The sequence below is a fragment of the Sciurus carolinensis genome, chromosome 8 (genome assembly GCF_902686445.1).
Source record: "Sciurus carolinensis chromosome 8, mSciCar1.2, whole genome shotgun sequence".
In the NCBI taxonomy this organism is placed as follows: domain Eukaryota; kingdom Metazoa; phylum Chordata; class Mammalia; order Rodentia; family Sciuridae; genus Sciurus; species Sciurus carolinensis.
Window position 1 is genome coordinate 5,343,011 of NC_062220.1, and position 24,648 is coordinate 5,367,658.

The window sequence follows — 24,648 nt, forward strand, 5'->3', positions numbered from 1 at the left end:
CCACCAGTGCAGCACCAGCTGCCTGCTGTCGCCTGGAAGTACACTGTTACAGTACCTGCAGGTTTGATTACACGTGGACGCCACCATTTTGAGACAATAGCCAGGCCCCGTAGGACCTCTGGCCGGACTGACTGAGCACTGTCTCCAGGATCCCTCAGCCAGACCCATCACTCCCTGCCTCTGGGGCCCTCACATCGACTGACTGCTCCCTGCCGCCAGGACCCCCAGTCCAACTGACTGCTCCCTATCACTGGGACCCCAGACCAACTGCACCCGGCCTCCAGGATCCCACAACCACACCCGACCTCCAGGACCCCTGCCGCACCAACGGCATCCCCTCTCCAGGACCTCCTGCTGACCACGTCCACCCCTGAGCTGCAGCTCCCCATTTGCCAACACATTTCGAAGCCAGAGCAGCCATCTTGCATAATCCTGGAAGCAAGAATTATTTAGGTGGGGCAAATCCCATCCTGAGATGCCTGCTGGAGACATGAAGCTCATTGTCAGGTACCTCTCATGCATCAGGCTACTGAACTCTGGGAGGTTTCATTACTATATGACTGTTATACTGTAGATTTTCTTTTATCTCCTTTTGAAAAATTTAAGTTTTTATTTCTTTACTTTTCTTGCTCTCTTTTCCTTTTGTTTACCTGTTCCCTCAGAGTCTCTTTCTCCCTTTTTTGCATGCTAACATCCGATTTCTTTTGATTACACTCTCACCCTATTTTCTAGAACTTCTGTATATTCTTTTCTTATCCCATTAACATCCACATTCTACATCCCTCTGCATCCTCTTTGTCCTCCATTAGAAACTGCAGACCTTATTGCAAACCTGTTTGTTTTACCGAAGATAATATTTGAACTCATTTTGTTTACTATGACAATTTTGTTATTGTCCGCATAGGGGCTATTTGGTTTAGGATTGCATAGTGTCTGATTTGGGCACTGCTAATATTGATCTCCCCTTAAAGAAAGGGTTTTGGAAACCTATAGGGTCACTATAAGCCTATAGGGGGAAATTTGCAATACCCCAGATCTGCACTGCTAGAGGGGAAGCTACATGAACAACAAGAAAAAACAAGGGAAGAAAATGATCCAAACAAATCTGGATTCTATATTAATAGAATCCAATGACAGTATGTTAGAAGAAATGTCGGAAAAGGACTTCAGATTATACATGATTCAGATGATTCGCGAAGCAAAGGATGAGATAAGAGAGCATGCAGGCAATGAATGATAATACCAATAAGCTGAAAGTATAACTGCAGGAAGCAAAAGATCATTTCAACAAAGAGATAGAGATTCTCAAAAAAAAAAAAAAAAAACCAAATGGAAATCCTTGAAATGAAGGAGACAATAAACCAAATAAAAAACTCAATGGAAAGCATCACCAAAAGACTAGACCACTTGGAAGACAGAACCTCAGACAATGAAGACAAAATATTTAATCTTGAAAATAAAGTTGCCCAAACAGAGAGGATGGTAAGAAATCATGAACAGAATCTCCAAGAACTATGGGACATCATGAAAAGACCAAATTTAAGAATTATTGGGATTGAGGAAGGCACAGAGATACAAACCAAAGGAATGAACAACCTATTCAATGAAATAATATCAGAAAATTTCCCAAACCTGAAGAATGAAATGGAAAATCAAATACAAGAGGCTTACAGAACACCAAATGCACAGAATCACAACAGATCCACAGCAAGGCACATTATAATGAAAATGCCTAACATTCAAAATATAGATAGGATTTTGAAGGCCGCGAGAGAAAAGCATCAGATTACATATAGGGGGAGACCAATACAGATAGCAGCCGACTTCCCAACCCATTCTCTAAAAGCTAGAAGGGCCTGGAACAATGTATTTCAAGCTCTGAAAGAACATGGTTGCCAACCAAGAATCCTATACCCAGCAAAACTAACCTTCAGATTTGAAGATGAAATAAAACCCTTCCATGATAAACAAAAGTTAAAAGAATTTACAAATAGAAAGCCTGCACTACAGAATGTTCTCAACAAAATATTCCATGAGGAGGAAATGAAAAACAACAATATAGGTCAGCAAAGGAAGGAACTACCTTACAGAAAAACCACTCAAAGGAGAAACCAAGCCAACTTAAAAACCAAAAATAAGCCAAATGACTGGGAACACAAATCATATCTCAATAATAACCCTGAACATTAATAGCCTAAACTCATCAATCAAAAGACACAGACTGGCAGAATGGATTAAAAAGAAAGACCCAACAATATGCTGCCTGCAAGAGACTCATCTCATAGAAAAAGACATCCACAGACTAAAGGTGAAAGGATGGGAAAAAACCTACCATGCACATGGACTCAGTAAAAAAGCGGGGGTTTCCATCCTTATATCAGATAAAGTGGACTTCAAGCCAAAGTTAGTCAGAAGGGACAAAGAAGGACATTTCATACCGCTTAAGGGAACCATAAATCAGGAAGAAATAACGATAGTAAATATTTATGCCCCAAACAATGGTGCATCCCTGTACATCAAACAATTCCTTCTCAATTTCAGGAATCACATAGACCACAACACAATAATTCTGGGTGACTTTAATGCACCGCTGTCACCACTAGATAGATCTTCCAAACAAAATCCAACCAAAGAAACCATAGAACTCAATAACACAATCAATAACTTAGACTTAATAGACATGTATAGAATATTCCATCCATCAACGAGCAGATTCACTTTCTTCTCAGCAGCACATGGAACCTTCTCGAAAATAGACCATATGTTATGCCACAAAGCAGCCCTTAGGAAATGTAAAAAAATAGAGATACTGCCTTGTGTTCTATCAGATCATAATGGACTGAGAGTAGAAATCAATGACAAAATAAAAAAGAGAAATTACTCCAACACCTGGAGACTAAATAATATGCTATTGAATGAAATATGGATAACAGAAAACATCAGGGAGGAGATTAAAAAATTCTTAGAGGTCAATGAGAATGACGATACAACATATCAAAATCTCTGGGACACTATGAAAGTGGTACTAAGAGGAAAATTCATTGCATGGAGCGCATTCCAGAAAAGAATGAAAAGTCAACAACTAAATGACCTAACATTACAGCTCAAAGCCCTAGAAAAAGAAGAACAGAATAACAGCAAAGTAGTAGAAGACAGGAAATAATTAAAATCAGAGCTGAAATCAATGAAATTGAAACAAAAGAAACTATTCAAAAAATTGACAAAACAAAAAGTTGGTTCTTTGAGAAAGTATACAAAATAGACAAACCCTTAGCCACACTAACAAAGAGAAGGAGAGAGAAGACTCAAATTACTAAAATACATGATGCAAAAGGAAATATCATGACAGATACCACTGAGATACAGAACATAATGAGAAACTACTTTGAAAATCTGTATTCCAACAAAATAGAAACTACCAAAGATATTGACAGATTTCTAGAGACATATGCTCCTCCCAAACTGAACCAGGAGGACATACACAATTTAAACAGATCAATCTCAAGCAATGAAATAAAAGAAGCCATTAAAAACCTACCATCCAAGAAAAGCCCAGGACCATACGAATTGTCAGCTGAGTTCTACAAGACCTTCAAAGAAGAATTCATTCCAATACTTCTCAAAGTATTCCAGGAAATAGAAAAGGAGGGTACCCTACCGAACTCATTTTATGAAGCTAATATCACCCTCTTGCCCAAACCAGACAAAGACACATCAAGGAAAGAAAATTTTAGACCAATATCCTTGATGAATACAGATGCAAAGATCCTTAACAAAATATTGGCAAACCGAATCCAAAAACATATTAAGAAAATCGTGCACCACGATCAAGTGGAGTTCATCCCTGGAATGCAAGGATGGTTCAACATTCATAAATCAATAAACGTAATCCATCATGCCAACAGACTTAAGGATAAGAATCATATGGTTATTTCCATTGACATAGAAAAAGCGTTTGACAAAATATAACACTCTTCATGCTCAAAACACTAGAAAAAATCGGGATAGTAGGAACATACTTGAACATTGTAAAGGCTATTTACGCTAAGCCCATGGCCAACATCATTCTTAATGGAGAAAAACTGAAACCATTCCCTTTAAAAACGGGAACAAGACAGGGATGTTCTCTTTCACCACTTCTATTCAACATTGTCCTCGAAACTCTAGCCAGAGAAATTAGGCAGACTAAAGAAATTAAAGGGATACAAATAGGAAAAGAGGAACTTAAGCTGTCACTATTTGCTGATGACCTGATTCTATATTTAGAGGATCCAAAAAACTCCTCCAGAAAACTTCTAGACCTCATCAATGAATTCAGGAAAATAGCAGGCTATAAAATCAACACGCATAAATCTAAAGCATTTTTATATGCAAGCGACATAACAACTGAAAGGGAAATGAGGAAAACAACCCCATTTGCAATAGCCTCAAAAAAAATAAAATACTTGGGAATCAATCTAACCAAAGAGGTAAAAGATCTCTACAATGAAAACTACAAAACATTGAAGAAAGAAATTAAGGAAGACCTTAGAAGATGGAAAGATCTCCCATGTTCTTGGATAGGAAGAATTAATATTGTCAAAATGGCCATACTACCAAAAGTGCTATACAGATTCAATGCAATTCCAATTAAAATCCCAATGATGTACCTTACAGAAATAGAGCAAGCAATCATGAAATTCATCTGGAAGAATAAGAAACCCAGAATAGCTAAAGCAATCCTTAGCAGGAAGAATGAAACAGGGGGTTTCGCAATACCAGAATTTCAACTATACTACAAAGCAATAGTAACAAAAACAGCATGGTATTGGCACCAAAATAAACAGGTAGATCAATGGTACAGAATAGAGGACTCGGACACAAACCCAAATGAATACAATTTTCTCATACTAGACAAAGGTGCCAAAAATATGCAATGGAGAAAAGAGAGCCTCTTCAACAAATGGTGCTGGGAAAACTGGAAATCCACATGCAACAGAATGAAACTAAACCCTTATCTCTCACCCTGCACAAAAATCAACTCACAATGGATCAAGGACCTTGAAATCAGACCAGACACCCTGCATCTTATAGAAGAAAAAGTAGGTCCAAATCTTCACCTTGTTGGCTTAGGATCAGACTTCCTTAACAGGACTCCCATAGCACAAGAAATAAAAGCAAGAATCAATAACTGGGATAGATTCAAACTAAATAGCTTTCTCTCAGCAAAGGAAACTATCAGCAATGCGAAGAGAGAGCCTACAGAGTGGGAGAAAATCTCTGCCACTCATACTTCAGATAGAGCACTAATTTCCAGAATATATAAAGAACTCAAAAAACTCTACACCAAGAATACAAATAACCCAATCAACAAATGGGCTAAGGATATGAACAGACACCTCACAGAAGAAAATCTACAAGCAATCAACAAACACGAAAAAATGTTCACCATCTTTAGTAATAAGAGAAATGCAAATCAAAACTACACTAAGATTCCATTCTCACCCCAATTAGAATGGCGATTATCAAGAATACAAGCAACAATAGGTGTTGGAGAGGATGTGGGGAAAAAGGTACAATTATACATTGCTGGTGGGGCTGCAAATTAGTGCAGCCACTCTGGAAAGCAGTGTGGAGATTCCTTAGAAAACTTGGAATGGACCTACCATTTGACCCAGCTATCCCACTCCTCGGCCTATACCCAAAGGACTTAAAATCAGCATACTACAGAGATACAGCCACATCAATGTTCATAGCTGCTCAATTCACAATAGCCAGACTGTGGAACCAACCTAGATGCCCTTCAATTGATGAATGGATAAAGAAACTGATATATATATACAATGGAATATTACTCAGCTATAAAGAATAATAAAATTATGGCATTTGCAGGTAAATGGATGAAATTGGAGAATATCATGTTAAGTGAGATAAACCAATCTCAAAAATCCAAAAGACGAATGATCTCACTGATAAGCGGATGATGACACATAATGGGGGGTGGGAGGGGGGCAAGAATGGAGGAAGGAGGGACTGTGTAGAGGGAAAAGAGAGGTGGGAGGGGTGGGGGGAAGAAAAAAAATAACGGAATGAATCAAACATCATTACCCTATGTAAATGTATGATTATGCAAATGATATGCTGTTACTCCATGTACAAACAGAAACAACATGTATCCCATTTGTTTACAATAAAAATAAATTTAAAAAAATAAATAAAATTTTAAAAAATAAAGTTGTGTTCAAAGTTTGAAAAAAAAAAAGTTTTTATTTTGATGTACTTCAATTTACCTATTTTTTTCTTCACTGCTTGTATTTTTAGTGTTACATTTTAGAAATCACTGCCAAGTCCAAGATCATGAAGACTTATCCTTGTAGGTGTTTTAAAGTTTTCACTCTTATATTTAGATCTATGGTCCATTTTGAGCTAATTTTTCCAAGTAGTCTGAAGGAATGACCCAAAACCATCCTTTGCATGAGGACACCCCCTTGCCCCAACACCATGTGATGAAAAGGCTATTTTTTCCTCATTTAGTGGTCTTAGCCCCCGCCTTTTTCTAAAAAAATTTTAATTCTTTTAGATTTGTTCTTAGATATACAAGGCAGTAGAGTGTATTTTGACATAATATACATATATGGAGTATGACCTATTCTAATTAGGATCCCATTCTTATGGGTGTACATGATGTACAGTTTCACTGTGGCTTATTCATATATGAACATAGGAACGTTTTGTCTGATTCATTCTACTGTTTTTCCTATTCCCGTCTCCCCTTCATTCCCCTTTGTCTAATCCACTGAACTTCTATTCTTCCCAATCCCCTTGTTCTGTGTTAGCATCCACTTATCAGAGAGAACATTTGGCCTTTGGTTTTTTGGGATTGGTTTATTTCACTTAGCATGATATTCTCTAAATCCATCCATTTACCAGCAAATGCCATAATTTCATTCTTCTTTATGGTTGAGTAATAGTCTATTGTGTACATATGCCACATTTTCTTTATCCATTCATGTTGAAGGACACTAGGTTGGTTCCATAGCTTAGCTATTGTGAATTAAGCAGCTATAAACACTTATGTGGCTACATCACTGAAGTACGCTGATTTTAAGTCCTTTGGGTAATAGACTGAGAAGTGGGATAACTGGGTCAAATGGTGGTTCCATTCCTAGTTTTCTGAGGAATCTCCGTACCACTTTCCATAATGGTTGCACCAAGTTGCATTCCCACCAGCAGCATTATGAGTACACCTTTTCCCCCACATCCTTGCCAACATTTATTACTTGTATTCTTGACAAGTGCAATTCTAACTGGAATGAGATGGAATCTCAGTTTAGTTTCAATTTGCATTTCTCTAATTGATAGAGATATTGAACATTTTTTCATATATTTATTGACCAATCATGTTTTTTTTTCTGTGAAGTGCCTGTTCAGTTCCTTCGCCCATTTATTGACTAGGTTATTTGCTTTTTTGGTGTTGTTTTTTGAGTTCTTTATATATCCTGGAGATTAATGCTCTATCTGAGGTACAGGTCTTAGAACCCCTTTTGAAGAATCAATTAATCGTGCATATTGCTGGGTTTACTTTTGGACTCTCAGTTCTATCCATTGATCTATCCTTATGTCAGAAAAAGTGGTTTTGATGACTGTAGCTGGAAGTTTTAAAACTTGAGTCCTCCAACTTTGTTCTTTTCCACAAGTGTTCTGGCTATTCAGGGTCCCCTGCAATTCTATATTAATTTTAGGAAAAGCTTTCCCATCATTTTGATTAAGACCACTGGGATTCTGATAGAAACTGCACTGAGTTTACAGGTTGTTTGGGTAATACTGACATCTTCACAATACTCAGTAACTCATTTCACAAACACGTTCTGTCTTTCCACTTATCGAGGTCTGCTCTGACTTTAGTATTGTTCTGCAGTTTTCGGCACACAGACCTTACACCTCACTGGCTAGATTTATGTCTAAGTATTTTATTCTGCATGATACCATGATAAATGGAATTGTTCTTGTAACTTCATTTTTTGGACCACTCATTGCTGATGTATAGAAACCCAATTGATTTTTACACATCTAGTCCTCTGCAACTATGAATTCATTTATTGCTGTAATAGTATATTTGTACATTGTTAAGAATTTTCTACAAGGAATTTAGTTTTTCACTTAGGTAATCTGGGTTTGTGACTTTGAATATCTACAATTCTCTCCCTACTTCTTTCAAAGGCAAATACAAAGTTCATTCACAATGGTAAACCAAATGTTTCTTCTTTACAAAACTTTCACCAAAATAAACATAAAGAACCAGAAAATTTTTCACGTTTGCTTTTAAAATGTAAAGGAAGGTTTTTGAAAATGATCAGGAGTGTATGCAAAAACTGAACTATATATTAGTTTTTGTTTACACTCAGTTTTAATCAACTTTACTAAAGAATCAAGTCCTCAAAACTGATTTTATTTCTTTGAAATGTCTGTTTTGATATTTCCTTTATATTCTACCACTCTCTCAATCTCTCAAAATCACTATATTGTTTTATTCTACAACAAGATCAAAGTTAACTCTAAGTTTTAAAGATAAGCAAAATGGCTCACCTAAAACAAAATTTGCAATGCATTCCAGTAGATTCCTGTTTCCAGATTAAACAGAATATAATATACTAAGATTTCATAAACTATGTTTAACATATATATATCCCATGGTCTTAATTCTCATAAGTGGAAATCTTATTAGATATGAGTAACCCCAGCTTTTCTAAACATAATGCATACTTACGTTCTGTTTTAGTTAAAACTGCCTTTCAAAATAAGTTAAACAGTCACCTTTCAACTATTTCTTCCCCTTACTAAATAATCATAGCAATTAAAATCTTCTCCTGCAGGTTCTGTTTTCTTTCTAACCCTTTTTATTTCTTTATTTCCTTTTGGACCTTATTAGTTTCTCCCAAATCCTCATAAAATACTTAAGTTAGAGCTGGAAAATTCAGAATATAATTCCCCCACTGATCTGCAAAAAAAAAGAAAGAAAGAAAAAAGAAAAAAAATCACAGAACCTCAGCTAGTTTCCAAACACAAAATAAATCAGTGTGGGGAAAAAATGGCACACTTGTAGTCCTCTGAGCAATGCAATTTAAATAATAACTCCCACCTACTAGATACTTTGATATGGCTGCTGGTATACTTACCCAATTCAGAAGAGAATTTTGGGTGGCCTTTTTCTGGATCTTCAATGCCATTACCAAGCACATCACCAATTCTGTTTGCTTTGAACTGTGGCTCTAACACCCGACTTGGACCTCGCGTGAAACGGGGGTAGAATTTTTTGGGAAATGGTCCGTGGGGCCCAGACCCCTTGATGGGCACATTCTTAAGTGGCTGAGTCACTTCACTGAAGTTAAAGTAAACAAAGAGCAAAACTGTCCAGGTCGCAGATGTAAAGAGGCACCCATAACAGAAATATCGAAGTGTGACACTTCCCATTATAGACCTAGCATAGCTGAAGGGCCATTTTCAGTTTCCTGAAAAAAAAAGGATAGTGTATTAGACGCTGTATTACACTTTAAGTGGCCCACCAAATACACTCACCATTTTCCAAACCATCAACCAAGACCCCTGCTCGTACTGATTCAGTCCCAGGAAGACATCTGACAGCATGGAACTTTTTTAAAAAGGGTCCAAGGATTAGAAGAGCAGGCCAAGGTGCTATGTGCCCACGCCAACTCACGCCTCCCTGCCAACGGCACTTCCTCACCTTTGCTCCCGGCCTTCAGTCTGGCAATGTTCTCCAGGTTCCGACATTTTATGAGAAAAATGCAAGTATACGTGTGCCACAACAGGACATTTACAGTTTCCCAACTGTAGAGGTACAAGATGCTTTCTGTATATTTTACGGTGCTGGAGTAGAACCCAGGGCCACAAGCACGGCAGGCAAGTGTTCTACCACTAAGTGACATCCCCCAGTCCATAGACTCCTTTCTAAAGCAAGGATCTTAAAATCTGTTATTAAATATAGCAACTTAAAAAAAATGGTTCTCATAGCTAATTAAATGTTACACCTGCCCCTGAGCGTACTCTAGATCTAAGTTATTTTCTTTAAAAAAAAAAAAAAAAAAAAAAAAAAAATTTTTTTTTGTAAGTTTTCAGTGGACCTTTATTTATTTATTTATATGTGGTGCTGAGAATTGAACCCAGTGCCTCACACATGCTAGGCAAGCAATTTACCACTGAGCCACAATCTCAGTCCCTAACAGTTATTTTCAAATGAAAAGTTGAGGTAATTCTGTTTTCCCTGTCCTTATGATGTCCCATAAAACAGGGCAAGAAGAACAAAATATAGCATCATACAGCAAGTTTTTCTACACCTTCTGAAACACCTGCTCTTCATGGAGGCTCACATGACTTCCTGAGGGCCCACGGAACAAAACACAGGGCAGAGAAATCCTATGTAAGAAACATACACAGAAAAAATCTGCAGATACTTGCCTGGCAAATGTGGACAGGGTATATCACTTTCCTCAGCAAGCTACCTGCTATCTGCAGGAGAAATGCAGGCCTGAAATAATGTCGCTAGGAAAAACCCAAGTAACCCTGAAGGGGGAGACTTTTATACTTCTCACAGACCAGACCCCAGAACTCAGGGAGAAAGGGGAGTTCCTCCTAACGATAAAATCTATAGGAATTTATTGTTAAGAATCCAGTTAGAACCAGTCAGCATGGCCAAAGTGACCTAGTGTTGCATGTCAGTGAGGACTTGAAAGTCTGATGTCATCCTACTGTCAGTCAAAAGTCAAGAGGTGGACTTGGGCAGGACTCTGGAAACTTCCCTGGAACCCCAATAAAACTAGAAGGCAGGAGAGAGATACCAGCCTCTCCTTTCTCCGAGGAACCACTTTCTCCCTTAAGTGTGTCCCCTTTCCCTTTCCCTATCCCTTCAATAAACTCATGTCTGAACATGTAACATGTCTGAAATCTTTCTGACTTGATCCTAAGAACTGGGATTCGAAGGGGGGCCTTTGCGCTGCCTTAGCTTCCAGAGAAGACCCAGCACTGTAACAACTACAAGTCAATTTAAAACAAATTCAAAAACCAACCAAACATAAATTCCCACTAGCGGTAACACCAGCAAGGGAGCTAGACCATAGTGCAAAGGAGTCAGGCCCCAAGGAAAGTACTGCCACGAAAGCTATACCCTGCCGCTCGCTGGACAGAGGACATCTCCATAAGGACTGGGGCTGGCTTTTGTTATCTGCTTCTTCAATCTATTACCTTTACTTGGCACAATGACTATCCCACAAAAGATGCTGGAAAAATAGTTACAGGGTGAATGTAGGAGAAATTCAACAAGTGTTAATTTTTTCTTATTGATTTTTCCTCATTAGATCTAAAGTTAACATTTATAATATAATATGAATGGTACCCATCTGTTAAAACGACCTACAAGTTCCTACATAACCTGACATTTTACCACTTTGACTATACCTCCTACTACATCCCTCCTCATTCACTGTGCCCTAGGCACAGGGCTGCCTGTGGGTGAGCAAACACACTGATCATATTCCATTAGGGTCTACGCGTCGGCTCTGCCTCTGCCTAGAGTCCTCCTCCTGGCGGGAACTTCAGAGTGCTCATGTAGCACTGTCTCAATGAGGTATGAGAAGGCACCACACCTGGACGACTACCTTATTTAAACTGCAACTCAAACCTTTCCTATCAAATCTTCCCTTCCTTATTCCATGGATCTTACTCTCCTCTTTCCTACACACGGCTACTTGCTCGTTGGACTGGGCAGTTACTGTCTAACCTCTTCTGTGCTAGAAAGGAAGTGCCACTAGAACAAGAGCTTTTGTCTGTCCTATTCCATGCAGAGTCCCCTGAGCTTGTAACAGCTGAATGGAAAACTACTGCAATGCGGTCATCGACACGCCTGCAGAATGCTGGGAACTTCTAAACAGATGTATTATTCTTCTGTGGTGGCCACACAGTACCTTAATGCCATGCACAGAGACCATGACTACCTTAGTCAACAACAGTATGAGAATCAGGTCAGAAAGACCGCCATACTGATTATTCAGAAAAGGTATGAGAAACAACTCAAGGAACTCATTGTCCAATTTCAAAATTAAAGTCTCTGTGATAGAAATGGGAAATGATTTTCCATTTTATCTACTGCCTGATCATTGGTTTTTCCCTCTTGGTGGCCTGTGAGAATCTAAGGGTAAAATGAAAATGGTTTTTGTTCAAAGACTTCTCCCACAGGAATTGTCCAACTCTTGATTCTTCACCCAATAACCCCCTTGCTCCTCAAATCCAAAATGGAACAAATCAAGATTCCTCAGTTTCCATAATAGTAAAATGTATTAACTCTCAAGGACTCTATTAAGAAGCTATTATTTTCCCCACACCATGTTATAATTCTTTAAAGAACATTTCTCATGTAGCAAATCATTACACTAAATTAAGGACATGTAAAATGAGAGACATGCATAAAATCATTTATGTAATTAGCCATAATAGTGTTCAGAAGTAACAGTTTTTAGACAGAGCAAGTCAACCCTTAAAGAAAGTGCAAAGCAATCAGAGGCCTGTAACTTAATAAGCCCTACCTGCTTAAAGACATTAAAAGAGCCAAACAAAAATCAAAAGCTGAAATTTTAATCCAATCTAGACTGATAAACAACAAATCTGGCATCCACACAATACTGTCTCTGCTTCATACTACTTCTTTCGTCTTCTACAGGCAACTACCCCTGGTTTCAATACCCACAGTTAAAAGCTTTTGAAAGGAGGGTCAAAGCACATAGTTAATACAAAACCACTAGTGAGCAAATGCTTTCAAACATAAACCTAATAGTTAATATAGTCAAAAATGGAGCAGTTAGAAATAAATGGAATATATTTTCAAAATTAAATGAATGAAAGGCTAACCAGGTGGAATTTAAACTGAGACAAGTCAGTTTGGTTTTCTCTAGTCATGGTCTGGTAGTTACTCAGGGACAGGTGCTTTTTTAGGTGAGAGGACTTTCCAGGGAGGTACTGAAGAACAGGAATGAGGCAGAGTACACACTGCGATGATTATAATGATGGTTCAGATTTAAGCTAGGCAAGGGGAGGCAGGAGGGTGTGGAAGAATTCATCAGGATGAAAATGTGGACAGGCCAATGGATAAGAGGTGATGGTGTGGCTGAGTAACAGCTGTTGCCAGATAGTGATCTGCGAAGTGGTCAGAAAACAAGATGCCCAACCATGAGACTGCAGATGGGCATAGCTAATGACAGGAGAACATGCTTTCCAGATATGTGAACTGTAGAGGTCTCAATGAACAGTGTGCAAAGCCAGGCAGTGAGGTACACACCTGTAATCCCAGCAACTTGGGGAGCAAAGGCAGTAGGATGGCAAGTTCAAGGTCAGCCTGGGCAGCTTAACGAGACCCTGTCTAAAAATTAAAAAGGCTAGGGATGCAATTCTGAGGTGTAGCACCCCTGGGTTCAATCCCCAGTATCAAAACAAAAACAAAAACAAAAACACCAGTATGCTTACAGTGTGAGCATTCTCTACCTGTAAGCAAGCCCTTGAAGACAGGCAGGGATGATCTGCAACTACCTAGCGCAGTGCCCAGGGCTAATAGGCTCTGCCTGCATAATCTTTAAAAGCATTTCTCTCTTCCAGAAACGGTTTTAGGACACCGTTTAGCATCTGAGCAACCTGAAGTCTTTCCTGAGACTGAGTGTAACCAGGGGAACACAATTCACTATGAGGAGGGAAAGCAAGGAAGGCAGCTGGCTCACTAGTCTGCACTGCCTCTCTGGCGTTTCCATTAAGAAAACACCCAGCATGCCAGCAAGTCTCAAGTCCTCCTTCTCTAGATCCAAGGCTTCCTACAGCTAATCCTGAAAACACTACAGGAACAACTTTTAAAGATCAAGAGATGACTTTATACAATTCTACCCACACCAATTTGAAAACTTAGAAAGATAACATTTGTCCACCACCCCCCATCTCTGACCCTGCCTGCAAGGCAAGCGTTCTCTCTAACATTGGGCTATACCCAGCAACTCTAAAAAATAACTTTTAATGAAAATACAGCTTACACAAATTGATAGCAGTCTCAAAAAAACCCTAAACCCCAATCACTAGAGAAGAAATGAAGTCACAAAAGAGTTCCTTAAAAAAACCCAAACACCAGAAAGACAGGGGAATAAAAAAAGCAACCATAAAAACAACCAGGCAGAGTGTAATAGGGGACTCTTCCAATCCTTTAAAGCCCTAAGCTAAACACTTAAGCTAAATAACATTTTTAAAAAGGAAATCTTCCAAATTTGTTTTATTGAAATAAGTATAATATTGCTATTAAAATCTAGCAAAGACTCAACCTCTCTCCTAAACATCTCATTTATGAATATGAACGCAAAAATCTTAAGATACAATGAAATATTAAGTACACGCTTAACGCTATCAGATTTTTTTCTGGAGCTAGACAAGTTGATTATTAAATTCATTTGGAAAAGGGTGAACAAGCACAGGACTCCTGGGAAACCCTGGAAAAAGAACCAGGAGTGAGTCGAGCCCTCCTGGATAAGAAACGACAGAGCTTGCGTTTCTGAGCTGCGTGGCATGATCCACCACGGGGTGATGAACCAGCGGGAAAGGGAATGAAAGCAGACCAATTGCTCAGGTGCCTTTGGAAAGCAAGCGTAAGCACAGAGAAACTCAGCGCAGCTTAGTGTGAAGAGAGGCAGCACCGCAAACCCCAGCATGTGCGTGACTCTTTACTAAGGCTGTCGAGATAACTGTTTAATCATATGGAAAAGGACACGCAAGGGTTCCTTCCTCACATCATGCACAGTCTACACCTGGCATGTAAATGTGAACGGTGAAGCCCTGAGTACTACAAGGAAACACAAGAAAACCCCACTATCAGGGAATGGGCAAAATTTTAACTAGTTATGACTAAAAATTTTAAAAACAATAGAGGAAAAATAAAGTAGATTATATTAAAACACATAAAGAAAACCTTTGGATACCAAGGACAAATGATAGAGTAGAAAAAATACTAGCAACTAGTATCACAGCAAAAGGGTAAGATCTCAGTACTAGTTTTTCACTGCTGTTTAACACATACCACAAACTCAGTGACTTCAAACAACATGTATTTATTAGCTCACAATATCCATGGGCCAAGAGTGAGCACAGCTTGACTGGGTCCTCTTATAGGGCCCCCAAAGCTGCCATTGAGTTGTCAGTCAAGCTGTGCCTCACTGAGGCCTGGCTGGAGAAGAAACTGCTCTGAACTCAGTTCCCTGTGGCTTTTTAGTGGTGTATGCAAAAGGCCACACTCAAGCCCCTGAGGAGCCTGCAGTTCCTTGTCACATCAGCTCTGCCAACATGGCCCCTAAGCTCATCCAAGCTGAAAATAAGGTACAGCCTACTGCAGTCTGCTTAAGACACCACACAATGTGAAGCAGTCACAACCCTATCAAGGGCTGATGTTGCATTTCCTTTACTAGTCTACTGACTATGAGCAAGTCTTTGTTCCTGCTCCCACTCCCAGGAAGGTACTAAAGGCACCAGGTGGCTGGAAATCACTGGGGTCACCCCAGGTCACTCAGTCACTCTCAAATAAAGAAACCCTTAGTTGGGTGTGATGGTGCATTCCTGTAACATGAGCAACTTGGGACGCTGAGGCAGGAGGATTATAAGTTCAAGGCCAGTGTCAGTAACTTAGCAAGGCCCTGAGCAACTCAGTAATACCCTATCTCTAAAAAAAAAAAAATACAACATAAAAAAGGGCTGGGGATGTGGCTCAGTGGTTAAGTACCCCTGGGTTCAATCCCTGGTACCAAAAAAAAAAAAAGAAAGAAAGAAATCCTAAAGGTAAAGACCAACAAGCCCACAGACTATTTACAGAAAGAGACAAATGGTTCTTAACCATGTGAAAAAACACGCCACCCTGCTCACATAAGAGAAATGAAAATTACAATTACACTGAGATAGCATTTCCCAACTTACAAAACCGAGAGGCATGACCGCACTTTCTGGTGGTGGGCCTGCAGGCTCTCATGTGTACTGCACAGTGTCTGTGCAGGGCAATCTGGCAACATCCAGGGAAGTCAGATGCAGTCACCCTCTGACTCAGCAACATGACTCCTAGTAATCCACCCCACATGTAGAAGTAGGAGAAAATGCACACAGAAAGCTATTCACTACAGGACTATCTGTAATGAAACCAAGGCCACCTCCATTATGGGGGCACACAGAGGAACAAAATTTAAACTGTGAAGCAGCTTCTACCCAAAGTACATGGCTTCTGAACCACAACAAAGTCAAGGAATCCCAAGTCAAACTAAAGTCAGAGACCATCTGCACTGCACTGTGCTTGAGCTGAAGAGGACTTCCAAGGATTCTCACAGACATCCTATTGGCAAGGACACACCCCAGTTACTGAACTGGGGCTGGCGGTGTGAGGTGTCAGTGACACCGCGGACCTTCTAGGTATAGTCTCACCACCTAGTCAACGTACTGAATAATACTCTTTCTTTGGAAAATCACATGAAATCCTAAAGAAAAAGCAGGCAACACGGCAGGAGCCCTGTATACCAGTTACCACTCAGGATACCTCTGACTCACGTTTGAAGCTCTCACTATTGCACTAAAAACTCAACATATACAGATTAGCAAAAAGGAAAATACTTTAAGACCACCTGAAATTTCACCAATATTAATGTTTCACTACATAATCTAATACTTTTTATTCTTACACCATCTACAAAATGTTACTGCTTTTAGCAATCACCAAAAAATAAATTTATTAGATTCAGGTTTGGTGGCATTATAGCTAATTATTTATACTTTGATTTAAAACATTATCTGCAAAGAATATGTAATTATTTAAAAAATGAGGCTTAAAAAATCTTGGGAAAAAACTTTGTAACTTAAAAATAAGAACTATGGAGAGGGTTAAATAGCTTAAGGCTTCTAAGGAAGTACAAAAGCCTTTTAATCTCAGAAGCACAGGGGATTTCCACACCAAAATGCACAAACGAAACAGAATTGGTTTTAAGCACCCTAAAAAGAAAGTACATTTTAATTCCATTAATTTGTCAGATATCTAAACAAGGAACAAATGTTATAAAAGCAAGATTCAAAGAATAATTTTTCCTGTAGGAACCACTATCCAGCGGGAATTCTCACACCCTTTAAAATACATCTTGTACCACAAGGCTGACCAGACAAATCTGTTTCCCAGGACAATGTTCATTTTCTACCAATACGAAATCTTTTCACAATGACCGATGAGGCTTAAAATGTCTGTTTTTAAATGCTGAGTGTTTACCTTTCAGTGGTTTCCAGCTACTTTCTTCCTAAGTGCGTCTGTATTCCAGATTATCAAACAGTAAACATCTGTCAGCCTTCCCACAGACACAGGCACATCTAACTCAGCCACAGTCATGTGGGTGCCAATATTAATTTACATCAGCACTGTTCCCACTGACCCCTGTGAAATTGCCAGGTGATGACAACATAAAACACACATCATCCCTTCTCATTTTTCGTCTTCCCTGGACAACCCCAAGAAAGCACTACCACCTGCAGTGTAAAACAGAAAAAACAGGATTATCTCCTCTTGCTCTTAAAGAAATTGAGTGACCTGCCCTAAACACAAATTAGGAAGCAGATAAACAGGGAACTGAATCCTGGTCATCTGACATCAGCCCTTGATCACTTTGTTGTGCCACCTGCCAGGGAACAAACAATTTGTCATTCTCTAAAAAGTATGCCACACAGGGACTTTTTTTTTCTAATAAAGTAAGTTTATGTCTCCCATGAAACTAAAGATAACTCTCCTCTCGAGTTAGCTATAATGATCAATGTTCAAGTCTGCAAATTATTATACAAAATTACTCAGGGTTCACCACTTGCACTCTACAAAGGCTCCTCATCTGCAGCCCTAGACATGCAACCTTTCCTCTGCAAGTGCACCACCACCTGTGAGAGGCTCACTGTCCTCTAGGAAAGACAGGACAGTACACCCAGGGACACCAGCAAGGGGCTCTGCTCTCCAAGAGCCCATTCTGCCTGAAACTCCTGCACTACTGAATATTCCTTTAGGTCTGGAAGGCTTGTTCTTTTCTGGTTTTTGTTTTTGTTTTTTGTGCACAGTGCTAGAGATTGAAGGCAGGGCACTGCACAAGTTAGGTACGCACCCTACCCCTGAGCTACATCTTGTCTTTAAGAGGTCCTTAACTCAGCAGTTGTATCTTTTCTTTCCATTCAAATTCTTTGAAACCCCTGCATATAAACTACATAAATGCAATGAAATAACATGTAATTCTTTGTTTGTTAGAAAAACACTCATTCTCACTGGAATACTGAAATTCACTACTAAAATTAGAAAGGAAGAAAAAGAAGGGAGGAGAAAACTTACACTCACTCAAGTTAAAGAAAATGAGTCAGTTACACTTCACTTACTGATGGGGAGGTGCTGAGAAACATGTCCTTGAGCAGTATAATCATAATGTGAACATCAGAGTATGCCTGCTGCACACACAAGCCAAACGGCATGCATGTGTGTAGAGCACCTACCACTCCCAGGGTCAGATGAACAGACTGACTGGGAGTCAACCAAGCACAGAAGAAAATGACTCAATCAAGGGATGCAGCACACCCAAGGCATGAGGCTGCTGCCTGCCTGCCTAAAGATGCACAGTTTTAAAGTAAACTTGTTTTTCAATAAGAGACACTCTAAAGTAATGCAAGCACAGCACAGTAAATACATTGGTGAGACAGTCGTTGACTATGGAACATTACATGCTGCACATAATTGTGTGGCTATGCATGCAAGCCACAGGCAGCAAGGCAGGCATGTCGCACCAGCATCACCACCAACACAAGCCAGTGCTACACTGTGACATCATGACAGCCACCAATCACTAGGCAATAGGGGTTTTCAGGTCCAATGTAATCTCAGGAGAGCACTATTGCACATGTGCTCCCTTGTTGGTCAAAAGGTGATTATGTAAGGGATAACTGTATTCAGAAGTGGAAAAGTAACTCATTTTATCCTTCTTAGTATTTATTATTCTGTAATTGTTACTTTTCATCAGATTTAAAATTCTTAGCCCTTATCTCTTCAAGTATTTGTTCCGCTCTTCCCTCTATCCTAGGTTTCCAAGCAATGGCAGACCTTCTCCCTACATCCTCTATTTCTCACGCTCTTCAGTTTTCCATCCTTTCCCCTGTGACACTTCATTCAAAGAGGTTTCTTCTGATCATTCAGTTTATCAGATTTTTTCTTTATTGTAGGGACTAATGTGCTGTTAAATCTACCAAATTCTAAATTTTGGCCACGCATTTTTAGATCTAGCATTTAATTGTTTCATTTTCAAATCTTCTGTGTCCTTGTATATAATGTCCAATTCCTTGCTGAAATGCTTAAATTCAACATTTATTTCTCTGAATACAATGAATGAGGTCAGATAATCTGGTGATTCTTACGAGTAAAAAGCTTGTTCTGTTATCTGTAAGACAACCTAGAATGTTATATGCACTGATATTATCCTGAAAACATGAAAAAGAAATATAGAGTTTCTCAAACAAAAAACTGAGGAATTCACTGCCAACAGATCTATACTACAAGAAATGTTAAGTTTTTTTCTGTTTGTTTTCGTTTTGTTTTGCGGTGCTGGAGACAGAACCCAATGTTTTGTGCATAATAGGCAAATGCTCCACCTCTGAACTGCAACCCCAGCCTAAAGTTTTCTAAACATAGTCATGTGTCACTTAATGACAGGGACATAGTCTGAATGCTTTGACTTGAAACATCATAGTATTCTTAAACCAAGATGACTATCATGTCACTAGGAAACAATCTCATCAGATCATGACTACACTCATACTCACGGAGGTATAGGTACTTAAATGGTATATCCACAAATGATTAGATCATAAATTGCAGGGTTCTTTTAAAAAGCACACTTACACTGCCAGAGGAGCCTTAGAAACCATTATACCTTTTGGTCAGTAGTCTCTTTCCTCAAAGGAAAAAGAAAATCTTAAAAAATAATAAATCAGGTGGGAAAATCTGGGCACGTCCTAAAGCAAACTCTAAAATGTACAATAAAAATGTAAGTGAGGTATACACAATGAAGGAGAAATTAATTTTGTTTCAAACACTTGAAGATTTCTTTAGGAGTTGTGATTTCAATTCGGCTTTAAAGGTTAAGATTTCAATGGCCAAATACAAAACTACTTTTAAGCATAAAGTTCAAATCTTGGGAAACTTCAATATGTATCTCTCTTCTGTTCCCCAAACAGAATAGCAAGTAGAATGATAGCTTACAACAAGAACACAGATGAAAACACAGGGGCAGGAGCAGGTTGGGAAGAGTGATTGGCCAGGGGAAGACAGGCGGGGCTCTGACACAAAATAAACTTGTTCTGCATATAAAAGAGCGACCTGGTGTCTTTAAGCAAATCTATGTTAGGAAGAAACACTAGGAACAGTGTTGAGGAACATTTGGAATCAGCAAGTCCAGTGAGAAAAATTCCAATAAAAGGCTATTATTGTCAGGTTCTGTAAGCCAGTGGGAAAGGATGATCACAGGCAGAACTGTGTGATGCTCAGTCTAACAGGAAACAGGCCCTAAGGGGAAACAAAACACCCGGCTTTCAAGTCTTCATAGGCAGCACAGAGAGAACAGGGATGGAGGATAACAGAAGACAGCTTTTGTTTTAGACATGTTACATTCCAGGGAGACTGCGGTAAACTTCAGCTTCAAAGTCAGGCCTGAGAGAGAAGTTGAAAAGAAACGTCAAAATTATGGCCTAAGTTACATGGAAACAATAGGAGAGGGCGGTCTAAGTAATGAAGATCGCAAAAGGGGCGCAGGGAGCGAGCCTGGAACCTCTGGCGTGCACACTGAAGGACTACATAAGGGGCCAGAGCCCGTGAGGACCACGTGAGGACATCCCGAGGGCGCACAATAAACAACAGGAGGTGGCGCCAAGATCCGGAGGTCCAGCCAGCAAGTGCTGCGGCGGGGCCATCAGTCCTGGCGATCCCTTCGAAAGGTCTTCAAGACAGCAGCTCTAAAACGTGAGACGTTCGTCAGTTACTCAGGAAGTCAAGCCCAGAATGACCCATGACCAGGAATTCCGCCCTGGACATCTACTCCAGACAGACGGACACAGGCACACCCGTGTCCACAGGGGCACGAGAGGCAAGAGCCGAGAAGGTGGGCAATCCAGTGTCCACGGAGGGACCAGCAGACAGACAAACGTGATTCACACGTACAAGACAAAAGGACTGCAGGAGGGTACCGGTCACCGCACGATGAACCGGAGGACGTGAAATAAGCAGGAGGGAAGTACAACTCCGAGTGTGAGTGCTGAGAGGCAAATTCGGAGAAAGGGCCAAGGGGAGTGGGCGGCGCTGCTGCTGGTCCCAGCTCGTCTGTAGGATGAAAAGGTCTTGCAAGCGGTGACGGCGACACAACATGGCCACGGAAGGAGGCCCTTAAACGGCCCAAACCACAGACTCGGTGCTGTGCGCACCGACCACAGCAACGACAGGCCCAAGCGGAACTTTCCGCGAGCACGTGAGGCGGGAAGGCCGGCGGCCGCAGGCCGAGCCCAAGGCAGGGAGGACGGTCACGAGCCGCCAGGCGCCGCGCGCGCTCGGCGGCCCGCCCGGGGCTGGGCGGAGCCTGCGGCCGGAGCCGGGTGCGGGCCACGCGGCGCGCCGGCTCTGGGGCCGCGGCTGCGGAGAGCGGACGGCCAGGCGCGCTCTCTCCGGTGGTGAGAGCAGGCCGCCGCCCGAGCGGCGCTGCTCCCGACCCGAGGGCGGGCGCGGGCCGCACCGCCGAGGCCGAGCCGGGGAGCGTTCGCCCCGGAGCCGCGCGCCGGGAGCGGGGAGCGGCGCCCGCCCGAGCCGCCCCGAGCCCGCCCGGGCGCCGTCGCTCGCAGCTACTCACCGCGACGCGCGCGGCCCAGGGCCGCGGCCTTCCGACGCTCGGGCTGCGGCATCTTCCCTCCCGCCACAGCCCAGGGCCGCGGCGCGCGGAGGCGGACGCGGGATCGTGCGGTCCCCGCGCCGCAGCCTCGGCCGAGCGACCGCCGGCGCCACGTTACGGTGGCCCCGCCCCGCGCGGCGCCTGACGTCACCGCCCGCCGCCCTGACGTCACCGCACGGGGCCGCGACCCGCGGCTTTTTGTCCGCACCGAGCGTAGGTGCCCGTCTCCGTGGCGGCACCGCGTGTGTTCTCTCGCGCGTGAAAGCCAGCGGGGAGAAGGACGAGGACGTCGCGAACGTAGGAGGGCCGGGAGAGAGGCGGCAGCGGGGCGGCGCGGAGCCCAGAGGGCCTGTGGCCGGCGAGCCCCGTCCCGCAGTTCGTAGGCGCCGACACGGGGCGGAGGAGGTGCCGGTAGACGTTGCAGGTGTTCCGCGGGGCGGCCCTGGGGAGGCTGGGCGGGAGGACCCCGGTGCCCGGCCGGCTGCGCAACCAGAGGGTGGAAAGCGCTTGCCCAGCCTGCAGGCCCTGGGTTCCGTCCAGAGTACCGCCGTACAAGGGGGCGGGTGGACACTTTGTTCGGTGTTCTGATGAGACATAGGCCAAAATGTAGGGAGAGCGGCTGTGAGAACGACTCCTGCTGGCGGGGACAGTGCGAAAGTGCGCAGCTCTGTCGGAACTCCGCCGCCTCCACAGAGGGTTGCGGATCGTGCCTCTGGCCAGTCATGCCAGATTACACTGATACTTAACTTTGCACCTCTGAAACAAATGCTACTTGGTCAAGAACTTAAAATTATTTTTAAAAACGCATTGCTTCCACATGAACACCATGTAGGAAAGGGAGGAAAATCTGCATCCCTTATAAATTAAAAATTAAAGAGCAGCATCTGAACCAAAGCACTGAGCTTCTTGAGAATGACACTAACCCCACCCAACCACTCCTCTGGATTAACAGGCTGTGCCAAATACCCACTAGGGTCGTCAGCAAGTGGGGTACCACTTGTGCCATCCAGGTCTCCCCGTAGTACTGAGGACTCCTTTTCCCATTACCGGCTGTGTAAGCAGGTGATGACCCTCTCCCAAGTCCTTTTGTGGCCGTTTTTCTCCTGCTCCATGCCAGGTGGAACACCTTTGACTTCGGACAGCAGTTCACCTTGACTGGAGGCAACAGCTATTTCAGAAAAGGGATTCTCTTGCAGAGTGTACGGGGTCACTGTCCCCAGTCTCCCCCAGTGGGTGCAGTCCACGTAAAGTACAGTATATCAAACCAGCCCAGGGCTCAGTCCCCATGATAAGCAACATTAACTGACCTGAACACTTGTTAAAAGTGATGAGGTTTAGGCTTCACCCTAAACCTACTGGTTTACCCAGATCCTCAGGTGGTGTATATGCAAATTAAATTTTGAATCCGGCAAGACCGTTGCTTCACCTACTCACAACCCTTGATTCTCTCAGAAACTTAAATACTTGCCAATCTGATGAGTGTGAAATGGATTTTTCCTTGTAGCTGCTACTTTAAATACTATTCTACCAAATTAATAATTAACCATTATTTTCTAGTAATTGAAGATTTGGGTTAGCTCTGGTTTTTCACCATTATAAAGTCCTATGCTTTCTATCACTGTGGTTAAGCTAGTCTTTGAGGCCAGGATTAGAAAAGTATTTGCTGTGGTTTTTATTTGTTTTTGTTTTGTCCCTGGATACAGTTGCCAAATGAAATATAGGATGACCTGAAATTTCTATTTCAGGTAAAGAATACTTTGTCCTAGGCAGTATTTAGGATATACCTGTCTTTGTTGTTAAAGGGTTACATATGTGTGCAGCTGCTGAATTTGGCAGGTCAGATGGAGTAGACAAAAAAGACAGTTTATATGAGATAGTGTTTATTGTAGTAATAATAAGGAAGCAAAAGTCAAGTGAAAGGCACATGAGGAAGAGAAGAAAATACATCACCCAGATCAGGGGGAACACCAACACCTGAAGTCATGTAGCTGGGAGTCCCTGGGCAGCTCTTCTGGGTCGCAACTGGGAAGTCTGGGACTGAGTGTCCTCTCTACCAGTGGGATTCCAAAGTCTTATCACCAGCTAGCATCCTTAAATATAAGTTAGAACAAAGAAAGCACAATTCTAACAACTTGGGTGACCTGGCATTCCCCTCAAGGACACTTACTGCATTCCCCCAAGGACTGACCAGATCCTGAAAGGAGGCAGTGTTTGTCCAGAGATAGGTGAAGGTCTAAGTTCCTGTGAACCAGCCACACCCAAACCCGAACCCAGAAGTCTGCCTTCTTTAGATGTTCTGTCAAGGACTTGCAAATGTCATGGCAGGTACAGGGACAGGGAAGATCTTTAGAATTTGTACTGCTAAAATAAAAAGCCTGCAGCTTGGTAAAGTTAACAGAAACTAGTTTTCTCACAGTTCTAGAGGCTGGAAAGTGCAAGAATAAAGGGCCAACAGGCTCACTCGGTACCTCGGATGCTGCTTCCTCCAGAGGGAGGAACACTGGGACTGGTGGAGGAGTCCGAAGAGCCAAGCAGGTGAACACCCTTGGTCAAGTCCTTCTGCAAGAGCACTTACTCCACTCACTCAGGGCTCTGCCCTGACCTACACCTTCCCAAAGCCCCGCCTCTTAATACTGTTACACTAGCAAGGAAGTTTCAACATGAGTTTTGG

At 41.9% G+C, this 24,648-nt stretch overlaps 1 protein-coding gene across 5 annotated transcripts in view; it reads right to left on the minus strand.

Annotated features, from left to right (window-relative positions):
* The window catches only part of Galnt11 (polypeptide N-acetylgalactosaminyltransferase 11), a 44,701-nt gene extending 22,608 nt beyond the window's left edge, over window positions 1–22,093 (minus strand). For 3 of the 5 annotated variants that reach the window (XM_047559987.1, XM_047559988.1, XM_047559986.1), the window contains exons 1-2: window positions 21,939–22,093; window positions 9,156–9,488 (exon numbers count right to left, since the gene is read on the minus strand). In XM_047559987.1, coding sequence (XP_047415943.1) covers window positions 9,156–9,450 — 295 coding nt within the window. In that variant the 5' untranslated portion in view covers window positions 9,451–9,488; window positions 21,939–22,093. The remainder of the gene's footprint in view (window positions 1–9,155; window positions 9,489–21,938) is intronic. The other 2 variants (XM_047559985.1, XM_047559984.1) reach the window with 1 other exon arrangement.
* Window positions 22,094–24,648: the final 2,555 nt, after the last annotated feature.